General features: G+C 35.0%; 1 protein-coding gene across 1 annotated transcript in view; it reads right to left on the bottom strand.

The window, feature by feature from the left end:
• The window catches only part of CSMD1 (CUB and Sushi multiple domains 1), a 1,143,868-nt gene that overhangs the window by 205,698 nt on the left and 926,126 nt on the right, over window positions 1-12,044 (bottom strand). Inside the window, exons 19-21 of the mRNA XM_087916392.1 lie at window positions 10,492-10,608; window positions 8,589-8,804; window positions 2,752-2,940 (exon numbers count right to left, since the gene is read on the bottom strand). Of these exons, the coding sequence (XP_087772518.1) occupies window positions 2,752-2,940; window positions 8,589-8,804; window positions 10,492-10,608 (522 nt within the window). The remainder of the gene's footprint in view (window positions 1-2,751; window positions 2,941-8,588; window positions 8,805-10,491; window positions 10,609-12,044) is intronic.

The following is a 12,044-nucleotide window of genomic DNA, read 5'->3' as shown; positions in this document are numbered from 1 at the left end:
CTACAACCATCATAAATATAAGGCAGGAAGGAAACATTCTGGTGTTGCTTACAGAAACGGCCTCTCCGTTAACCCTTATTACATTCTTGGCAGGACTAGACTTCCTGTCTCAGGAACTTCTCTGGAGTTTTTTCCCCCTCCTTTGCTGGTACTTTGCTTGTGTGGAGTGACTATTCAAAGTTACAATGGCACTGAAAAAAGTGACTTATGACCATGTTTCTCACTGACGACTGTTGCAGCATCCCCACAGTCATGAGAGGCCAGGTGAGGAAATGCATGCCTTGATGTGATATTGAGTTGGCCACACCCAGTCAATAACATGAGCACCAAGCAATGTCCACCCAGTCACATGACCATCAAGCCATGCCCACCATCTAAGCCACGCCCACAGAACCGATTGTTAAACATTTTGAATCCCACCCCTGATCATAAGTCGCTATTTTCAGTGCCATTGTAATTTTGAATAGTCTCTAAATGAACTGTTGTAAGTTGAGGACTAACTGTAATGTTACTTTACTTGTTAGCTATGAAATCCGCTGGACCATAAGACTTGTCTCTTTCCCCAATATTCTTTTTTTGTTTAGACTGCTTTAACTTATTCATCATTCAAGACAAATTCAGGTTAATCTACAGACTCTTTGTATGGTGAAGTCATTCCAATACAGAGGTGGTATTCAGCAGGTTTTGACCAGTTCTGCAGAACCGGTAGCAGAAACTTTGAGTAGTTCGGAGAACCGGCAAATACCACCTCTGATTGGAGATTTTACAGTATTCTTCCCCTGCCACACCCACCAAGCCACGCCCACAGAACCAGTAGTAAAAAAAATTGAATCCCACCACTGTTCCAATACATTATCAAAATTAATGGAGAACATTCAGTTATATATCAAAAAAACTGCATGACTACCATCTCACCTTTAGGAATCCTAAAACTTGACATTAATAATTGCAAATTTTGCAGGGGGGCGGGGTGGTTTCATATGATTGTACTTTCAGCTACTGGTAGGTATTTCATGTTGTCCCTTCAAGCTTGACTAGTCCAGGAAACAGACTCAATAATAAACTGATTTCTAATTGACTGATATAGTGTTTAATAATAGAATCTTGAAAGCCTGACTGCATTTTCCCTTCCTTCCCTCTTATACTTCAGGGAGTCCAGGGGGAGTCAGTTATAGATTTGTTCTAATGTTTTCATTCCCTGGGCTTAAAACATGTTCTTGAATTTGTTGCTGCATTGTAATGTAAAGTTACCTCTATGGCTCTCTAGCTCTATCTGGAATGCAAAACAACTCTAAGTTTGTAAATAACTGACCTGTTTAACTAAAATCAATGGATTTCACATTATCAAATTTTTATTTCCCTTTTTCAAAAACTACAATAAAAATTCTAGATAATTGATGTAGTTTGCCTTGATAATGTCACTCACTTATGGGAGAAGGAAAAAGCTTAAAAAACAGTTTTTTACAGGCATATCCCCACTTACCCTTTAGGCCAATCCTGTATATTATTCACATTACCTTGGGTTAAGAAAATCCTGTCTCAATCTCCAACTTTTTTCTTTTTTTAAAAAAACCTCCCTTCTTATTGCCCTATTTCTAATATCTTTTAATGCTGCTCTTGCCATGAGCATTATCACAATAATTATAGCTCTTGCCTTATAAATGCAAGTTGCTTGTGTGACCCTTCAGAAATATAATTTTCATCAGTTCCCCCCACCTTTCTCTGAGCTTTTTATTTTACTCGTGCTTGGAAGAAAGATGAGGAGGAGGAAAAGCCCATTTCCTCTTTATCCATCATCTGAGGTAGAGAGATTTCACCCTCAATTCCCAAATAACGTATCAGCTTTTGGGGAAATGGAGGTGAAACCCTTTAGTGACAGGAAAAATGATAAAATAGTATATCAAGCCATTAAAAAATATAAAAATATAAATAGAATATTAAAGAAATACTGTAATTTAAAAAGTTTCTGACAAATTTCATACTTCTTTTGCAAGACTAGATTTATAGTGATTGTTCTATTATGCCACTTATGGAATAAGTCTAAAAAGAACGACAGGCTACAGAATGCATTGATTCATCATAAGAATGATAGTAAAATTTTTACAGCATTCATTTACACACACACACACACACATACACACACACACACACACACACAAAGAGTTTGGCACAAGATATTGATAATCCTGAAAGAGCAAAACTTATAAATTAGTAACTATAATCAGTACTATTTTTCTGTTTATGATTTATTTATTCTTTGAATATGCATCCAAACTTATATAAACTTACACACATGCTAATTATTTCTGGAAAAAAAATAGGAATGTTCAACCTAACAAATAATATGAATTGTTGGGTACATTCAAATCAAATTTTGTTTATGAAAGCTTCTATATCCTGGTAAATAATATGTACAATCAAAATTTAAACATTTATAGACTGGCATTCCTTAATATATTTATTATCTATGACCATTTCATGTCAGAAAAACAGATGTTTGTACCACGGTTATTAATTTAACTATTATTTTTAAAATAATTTTAAAAGTATTGCTTAATCAAATCATTCGTTATCATCAATAACTAGACAGAAGTATTTAAAAGCATTTCCTGAGTAATTTAGCAAACTACAATGTAATGTATACATCAATGCCACATAAATTAATGGGTTTTTTTTCACACGTTTAATTTTTGCCTGCTTCATGTGCCAGAAACAATTGGATGAATGAAATGAAAGCATGTGACCACCTACCCACACACCTTGGCAGAGGTGCACTCCACACACGACGGCCACCACCCAGACAGGTCAGCTTGATCGCACCTTCCAAACGATATCCAGGAAAACAAGAAAATGTCAGGGAGTCTCCAACTTCAAAATGGAAGCCTATGCGTCGACTGAAGGCAGGAACTCCAGGATCATCGCAAGGCTCCAGGTCATATTCTTCCAACAAGAAATTAAAAACAAAGATGAAACAAAATATTCCAGGAATAAATACCTTGCTTCCCCCACCCAGTGCAAGAGGAACTTAGACCTCCCAGAACAATCAGTTAAATTGTATAGTGATTTTATTTAAAATATTTAATGCAGAGATATTTGCTAAATGCATGCAAGTAGTCCTTGACTGAAAACCATACATTTAGTGACCTTTTGAAGTTACGATGACACTGAAAAAAGTGATTCATGACTATTATTCACATTTATTACCATTGCAGCATCCCCATGGTAATAGGATCAAAATTCAGATGCTTGGAAACTGGCTCATATTTATAAAAGCTGCAGTGTCCTGGGTTCTTGTGATCATCTTTTGGGACTCTCTTACAAACAAAGTGTATGGGGAAGCCAGATTTGCTTAACAACTGTGTTACTCACTTAACAGCGGCAGTGATTTACTGAGTAGCTGTGGCAACAAAGGAAGTAAAATGGGGCAAAACTCTCTTTAAAACTGTCTTGCTAAGCAATTGAAATTGTGGACTCAACCGTGATCATACATCGGTGAGTACCTGTACCTGCTTTCTTATTATAAATAATATTATGAACAGAATCTCCACAAGTAGCAACAGCTGATTGACCTCATCTAGGTCTGGAATGTTAAGTTGGGTTGAGGCTCATTAGTACTTGAATGAAAGACTACTAGTGAATTTTAAGAGGAAAGATAGATAGATAGATAGATAGATAGATAGATAGATAGATAGACAGACAGATGCATATCTCCCAGAAGAAGGCAAATGACAAACCTTTTCCATATTCATGGACATCCTGAAGGTAAGTTGTTTTGGTGGAATGACAAAACGATAGAAATCTGGGGTGGGGTTCTACCAGTTCGGACGGTTCAGGTGAACTGGATATTAAAGTTACATTGGGTTCACCAAATCCATATTTCAACCGACCGGCTACCCCTGCCCACCCCACCCTGCCCATCCCAGGAGTCTCCACATGATGGTGCAGGGTCCCCATGGAGGCTCTGGGAGGGGGAAAAACAGGCCTTCTGGAAGTTCGGAAATGGGTTTGTTTCCGGCTCCCAGAGGGCCTCCAGAGCCTGGGAGAGGCCTCCGGACTGTTGGGAGGGCGAAAAACGGCCCTCCGGGAAAAACTGGAAGTAGTGAAATGGGCCTGTTCCTGGCTTCTGGTGGGCCTCCAGAGCCTGGGAGCTGTTAAAAAATAGGCAAGAAGATATGAAGGAAAACAAATCCTAGAACAAATTCCTCCCATCTGAGCAAAATGGTTGGGTAGCAAGTAGGGATGCCAGTGACTGCTACATGCTTAAACTTTTCTTCGACTAGTCACTTGACTTAGTTTTAGAAAGAAGTTCAGAAAGTCTACTGTCCAGGTTTTCTCCACTTTATTTAAAAAAAAAAACCTGCATATAGATTTAAGCATATGCAAGAGATTAATCATGGGAAATTAGGTAGAATGCATGGGAAATGGAAAGTGGGCAGATTTGCTTTTTCTATTTTGATTTCCATACAGATACAAATACACTGATGCTCATGAAACAGTTTATCTATTACAATGTCTTGCAACAATAGCAACCCGAAGTCTGCTTTTCTCTTTTGTTTGTTATACTGCTCAATGCCCTTGCATGACACCAAATCTAATGATGAAGCATCTGCTGGAGTACTTTTCAGAATGCCAATTATTGTATTGGCATCTAGATTAGACCAGCATTTGCCATGAGTGAAACAAAAAAAGAACTCTGATTTGGTGTTAAGGAAGGAAGCCAATACTTCATCTGCTGAACTACTGCAATGATTTAAGGGATTACAGTGTTTGCCTAAAGAGTGTTGATTAGTAGCTGACAAAAACATATCAATAAATGTCCCTGAATTTTAAACATTTTCTTAGCAAATAGTACCCACCCACCACTATTTTCTTCAAGTTTTCATTCCTCCTTCCCTCCCTCCCTCCCCCTCTGATAAATCAGTGTGAATTAATTTGCATGTGCAGACTCATCTTACTGCATAGAACTGCAGTCTCTGAAAGTTAAGCCAGTAGGGAAGCCAAAATCAGACTTTCAGAATACCTCCCCCCCCAATATATTTTTGTAGTCAAGGAAAATAGTTTTTATAATCAGGAAACAAACACAAACACATAGAGAGAGTCTTATACATTGCTTTGTAAACATAATGCACTGATCCTAGCAACTGCTAGTAAAAATACATGGTGAAATATCAAGTACAAGTTAAATAGAGTATTTTTCTAGAACCTCAATATTTAGAAGCGTGCTATGATCACAAACCTTGAAATAAGAAATCAAGTAAATATGCCATGCAGCAAGATGATCAGCCTTTATGTACTTCTGAAACACTATTTCAATATTATCACCTTAGCTTTTCTCTCCCTTTCTAGAGTTCCACAAATATATTTGGCCAGTTAAGTAGATAATAATCAATTGGAAGATGGAAAAAAAAGTAGTGGCAGAAATGTACAAATCCATAAAGTAAAATATTAAGTGCAAATAGGCTGCAAAAAAGGTGGTTTTAGTGAGATTTGTGTGGTGTTATGAAGGATTTCACTTTTACTTTGATAACTTCTCTGGGAAATCTCTCTCAATACTTTTTTTCTGATAGTCATTGAATCTCTTAACTATGAATTATTTCTTCTACTTTCTTACTCTTTGTATTATACTGACATTATATAATCTGTATTCACATTATTTCAAGATATAGAAAATACTGAAGCTTTCTTTGACCATTTTTCCTTCTCTCATCTGCTTTTCTAATATATTTCTCTCTTTTTATTTCATATTCTCACAATCTAATCTGCAGATGGCACAATATCTTGATCTATGTGCAATTATTGCAATTATTGTAAAACTTCAATATGTTATTATATTCATTACAGTTCAGATGTAACAATGCATTTATCTCTGTGTTAATTAAGTAGTCTAAATGAACAGATTGGTTATTTTTAAAATATTAATGCTGGTTTATTTTATTTTCTTATAGTAAATATTGTGCATAAATCTTTTTTCCCTAAGTAAACAGCAACATTCTTAAGCCTAACTTCAATATCATATTGAAGTTTATTTTTTTTTAATTTTCTGTAATCTTTTTCTGATAATGGAATCATGCTAATGTGAGAATAGAGCCAAATCAATATAATGCATTATTCTGGCAATAAAATTGCTACTTTCACATAATAAAACAGAAGAACATCAACACAGTTCCCTTGGCAACATGAATGCATTCAGATCACTAGTAGGGCTTGTGAGTTAGTAACAAAGATTAACTGACTAGGAGAGATTGCCACATTCATCACACGATCTTTGAAAAAAAAAAGGATCACACCTTGTAAAATCCATATGTATATCTAAAAGCAAAAATGCATCTGGCTGTGATTTCAAACGGGCATGAGGTAAAAGGCAAAACATATGTTTTGAAAGTATTTGTTTTTTCTGTTCAAAAATCCATTGACTAGGTTTATTTCAAAAATGTTCTGTTTCTGACAAATGGACACAGAATAGTTACAATGTGGTTTTCCCAAATGGTTTTGAAACTCATAAACTGAATCTCTAATTCAACTAACCTGGATAAGACTGTAATATATTATCTGTAGTGTTCCCTCTTTAATTTTTCTGATCCTTCTTCCTGCTTCTTTATATTGTCCAGATACTTTATACTCTACAGATCTATTTGCTCTTGTTGCCAGTTTGTTCCCAGGCACAGTTCAATAGCTCCCATTAAACCCTAAATGTCTTGGGGTCAGGATGCATGCAAAATCACTTTCTCCCATACCGCTCTTTCATTGCAATCTTCTCATGAAGAAGGCATACAGCTGATTATAATATAATATAGGATTTCTCATTAACTTCTTCTATATTGATAGCATAGATTATGGAATGCAGATATTTCCATCTCTGAATACCTTTTCTCAAATAATAAAAACATGTTTATTCTGGCAGAATGTTATCTGTTAAGTGCCTAATATTTAAGCAAGGCAGTATTTCTATTTTGCTTCTGTTTCTTTCAAATAATTTTTATTTTATCACACTCTGACCTTCAACTTCACGGAATATAGCTTATGCATATGTATAGAAAAGTGAAATGAAAATCTTTTTATGAATAGACTGAGTAAGTTGGAGAAACATTATAATGTTTCTCCAACTTACTCCAATTACTTCCTAGTACCTATCTCTTCCCACTTATGATTATAACTGTGTTGCTTGTATCTTTACATTTTATATTATTTTATTTGTTTCCTAGTATGATTTGATTGCTTATTACTAACCTATGACTGTCACTGTGTTGTATCTTATGATTCTTGATGAATGTATTTTTTTCCCTTTATGTACAGAGAGTATATGCACCAAAGACAAATTCCTTGTGTGTCCAATCACACTTGGCCAATAAAGAATTCTATTCTATTCTATTCTATTCTATTCTATTCTATTCTATTCTATTCTATTCTATTCTATTCTATTCTATTCTATGTAACAAGATATTTTTATTGGTTTTCAAAGTAGCAAGTGTAGTTTTATGCATTGTTTATGCATCTAAAATTGTTTTTGTAATTTTTAAAAATGAACAATGGATTTATCTCAATCAAGAAGAATGAAAAATTTACAACAACTTCAAAAGGGCTTTGAATTTGTCTCAGTGAAGACACTGATGCTGCAGAAATGAAAGTTTTCTTTGATAAGGCACATGTTTTGCTCTGTAAGACATTTCATGTTCTGATCTGAACTAACATTGGCAACAGCCAGAAGACAGTTTAAAAAGTATTTGACTTAGGCAGGGTAAAACAGTATCTGCTCTACTTTAGTCTTACAAACAAGTCCAATTAAATGGTTTTGAGAAGGTGCTTCACTTAAGATTTTGTCAAAGCCAAGTAACCCTTTGAAGATATATTTAGTGGTATCTTATATTACTAAGCCTGAACACAATTCCAAAAACTTGAAAAAGAAACCCTGAATCCTAGCTATTTTGTCATGATTCTAACATGACAATTGGTGATAAGGTTAGGCCACTTAGGTACAAATCAGGCGAGGTGAGTTCTAATCCTGCCTTATGCACAAAATAATCTGGAGGAATTTCGGTCAGTCAAATTCTCTTAGTCCCAGGAAGAAGGTGAGGGCCAGAGACTTCTGTAGTCTTGCCAAGAAAGCTGCTGGGACAAATCCAGGCTGCTGTCAGAAGCAATACTGACATGAAGGGATATCTGGATGTATGCACACATGCATAAACATATTCCAGCATATTCAGCATACTCCAGCATATTCTTCCATGCACAGTATCTCTTTTATATATATTTATAAACCTGGTAAAATACTAAAAACTTCTTCAGAAATATTAATCAATTAGTTGTTTAACCGATCTTAGATCTAAAGCAGTGTGAAGATAGTGATAATGAAGTATGTATGTATGTATGTATGTATGTATGTATGTAAAGATATATCACTATAAATAGAACTTCCAGTGAAGTAAATAGATATGCATTGAGCTGATAACACTTTAAAATGAAAAGTAACAAAGAACTAGATTAAGCAGTTTATCAGTCAACATGTAGAACCTAAATACCCATTCATATTTGCTATTTAATCATAATATAAGTATAAACAATTGACAAAGCAACTATTTGCACATCTTTACCTGAAAATGTTATATTAAAACCTTCATAGGAGATGGAAAAGTCTGAAATGAATCGAAGTTGTGCAGTAAAGTTCCCAAAGAGCCCAGCTTTAATGGTTGGAGGTAAAACAGATCCTGTTAATCTTGCCACTGGTTCAGTAAAACTCCCATCTTCTGTGATGAGCAAATAGTCATGGGAGCTCTCCAGGTGAAAAGTATGGAAGATCAGTTGAACACCTAGAAGGATCAGAAAAGAATGTTTTGCTTTTGGGGTTTGGGATAACTTAAATATGGCAAACTACTTTGCAATCAGAACTCTTGAAATGAACCACTGATAATCCTAGAAATCTAAAAGTTTAGCATTGATCTTAGTTGCACCATGAGAATCCCAGCAAGTAAAATGCCATTATACTTTCCTCAGTCCTAAAGCTTCCATTGTCTCTCCTTTCCTCCAAAATAAGACTTTTGAGTCAGGGAAGGGAACATCAGTAGGCACATTTTTCATGGTAGATGCTCAAAGAGCCATATCATATAGCCAAGTCACATCTCAAATCCTATGCAGCTGTGGCCTCTCCACTTCAGGCTGTGCTATAGTGCTTGCTATAGTTCTACAGTGAGTGAGATCAGTTGCTACTGCAATTAAGAGGGTAGCTACTGCCAAAGGTTTTAGGCCTCAACTGTGTATTTTATTCCAAAATTGATTTTGCTCATGGTGAGCCATTTCTGTTCATAGTAGAAACCCACTGCTACTGTTGCATGTCTATTATATCATGGAATATTCGTTGGTAATAGGTAATATTCAGAACAGATCGTATTGCGACAGTAAAGAAAATATTTTTTTTTAACCAATCTCTACTCTAACCCTAAGCATTGTCATAGCCATTTTATACTGTAGTTGGACAATGCTCAAAACCAATATATTTTGTATGTTTACTTATATCTGGCATAATAAAAAAATGTGGACAAGATTCCTGTTTTCAAAAACTATTGGTCTATGACAAATGCATTTTTTTATTTATCTAATCTTCATTACAAGTAATAATGAAGCCAAAACATGCTTTTGTGAAATCCGAGCCACAATTTTAAGCTACATTTTGACATAAATAAATTATACATGGATGTATAAAAGCTTTCTGTGTTGGTGGGATAACTGATAATATTTTAAAGTCATGAATCTGAAATTAATAAATCTGTAATTTCTATAATGATTAGTGACTCATTTTTTTGAGATTTTCATTTAAGATTTGTCCTACAAGTATCTTAATAAGGATAAAATTGAATTATTTGTTAGATGCATATCTTGCTTCCTGCAAAGATTGCAAGACAACATACAAAGCACTCCCTCTTTCATTTTGTCTTTACAGCAAGCCTATAAAGTAAGTGAAGTTGCAAAGAATAATTGTCTCAAAGCCATTGACTGAGATTTTATGGCTGAAGGAGATCTTGAATATGTCTTCCCATTATTTGTCCAATACCTAACACTTCATAAACTGACTCACAACAGTCTTCATGGAAACATTGCTCCTGTAAGATATTTAACAGACTTTTAGCTTACATCCTAAGGCAGTGAGCCTAATGAAATGCGTGCAAATCACCCTTGATCGTCATTCCATAATTTGAATCAAAAACATCCTGAAACAAAATAAATCAAAGAATATGTATGCAAGCATTGACAGTTGCTTGACAATTGCCAAATTATTAATATGATTTTGCTTATTTCTGAGTTTGAGATTAGTCCTCTTCCTAGAAATGATAAGAAGGAGAATAAAGTCAACAGAACTGGCTATATTCAATTGCCCTAAGGTAAGTTAAGATGATTGTGCTTTAATCTCTTGTCTTTCAAATAATTTAAGTAACCATGGGTAAGTTTGCATTTTTGATTAAGGCATTCTCTTTGTGGGATGTCATTACACAATATTCTTACCTTTGCCATGAGAAACTTCAATTGTCCATGTGCAGTTTAAAGAATTAGGATAAAAATCAGGAAACCCTGGCGACAGAAGAGTTCCACTCCTTCCATAAATATAGCCACCACATAGAGCTGATTCAAAAGAAAATAAATTCTAACTTAAAATTAAGAAGGATGATTAAGTTCTTTATTTTGGGGAGGCACATTATGAACAGGTGCTAATCAATAGTGTGAAATTTGCAAGGAAGGAAGGAAGGAAGGAAGGAAGGAAGGAAGGAAGGAAGGAAGGAAGGAAGGAAGGAAGGAAGGAAGGAAGGAAACTTTTAACCTATATGATTCTGATTTTACATACTCATGATAGGTTCCTGCTGAAATAGAATTTTTATAAACATCATCATAGCAAATGAACTGATTAGCAACACAGTTGTAGTCACATTAATGCATACATCTGCATTAGAAGTCTACTTAGAATTTGACTGTCTTGTTTCCTTGGCAACCTGATAGTAAAAATTTTTTACAAGAATATATGTCAAAAAGAACAACAAGAGAAAAATGGAATATGTTGGTCTCTATCTGAAAGATAGCTGGTTACATTGTCAAACGCAGTGTGTAGACAGTGTCTAGACAGCCAGAACTGGTTTGGTGATCAAAAGGGAATAAGATTACATAGCAGAAAGAAACAGCATCAACTCCAAATTAGTTTCCTATCTTAATTTTCTTTGAGTTATAGATTAATTATGAGTGCTTGATATTATGACCTGTAAAAACAAGTACCATTTTAAATTTCTTTGATTGTCTTTGATCTAGGCTTAGGGCCAAATATATGAAACAACTTTAGGATACACTTGTTGCACTGTTTCATGAAAGGCATGCTGGATTCTTTTCTCATCCTTGGTTTTCAAGGAACAACACAGCTGTGTTATTATTTTTATCAAAACTGAATCTCTGTGGAGATTAAAAGAAGTAAAATAGGCTATGGCCCAATAAAAATCTTGTGAAGGATTATTTATCATAATAATTGCTCAACTTTGCAAAATAAATGATATGTAGTTTGACAACAGCTATAATTTAACATTTTCCCTATATCTTTATGCTTTAATATTTATCTAGTATATTTACTGAATGCTGCTACCCTGACATATTTGAACTCACTAGTCCAATGAGAACATTGCAAAAAAAGTCTACATTCAAAATGCAGGTTTTTTGAGAAGGATGCAAAAAGATTCCTAGACAGCATGCTAGTTTAGAACAGCTTTGACAGGTAGGTCAGTTCAGAAGGATCCAGGTCTACTGCTTTTCTAAAAATGTCTGCATCATTATATTTCCAGTGCAGCCACAAACCAAAATAGCACGGAAGGCAATCAGAAGTGACCAAAAAGCAAGGTATGCTTGCAGCAACTGATAGTAGCCTACAGAAACTTGAGAGATTTCAGCCTGTGTGCTAGTTGCTATCAAAGTAAACCCCATGTAATATGCAACAAGGCTTATATTAGGAGAAGATGCAAAATATCCATTTTGGATGAGAAAGAGGAAAGAAGCTAACTCACCTTGCCTTTGGGAGGAGTAAG

Source organism: Pseudonaja textilis, chromosome 1 (assembly GCF_049901715.1).
Source record: "Pseudonaja textilis isolate UNSWEBS1 chromosome 1, rPseTex1.2, whole genome shotgun sequence".
NCBI lineage: Eukaryota > Metazoa > Chordata > Lepidosauria > Squamata > Elapidae > Pseudonaja > Pseudonaja textilis.
This window is presented reverse-complemented; position numbering and strand designations above follow the sequence as displayed.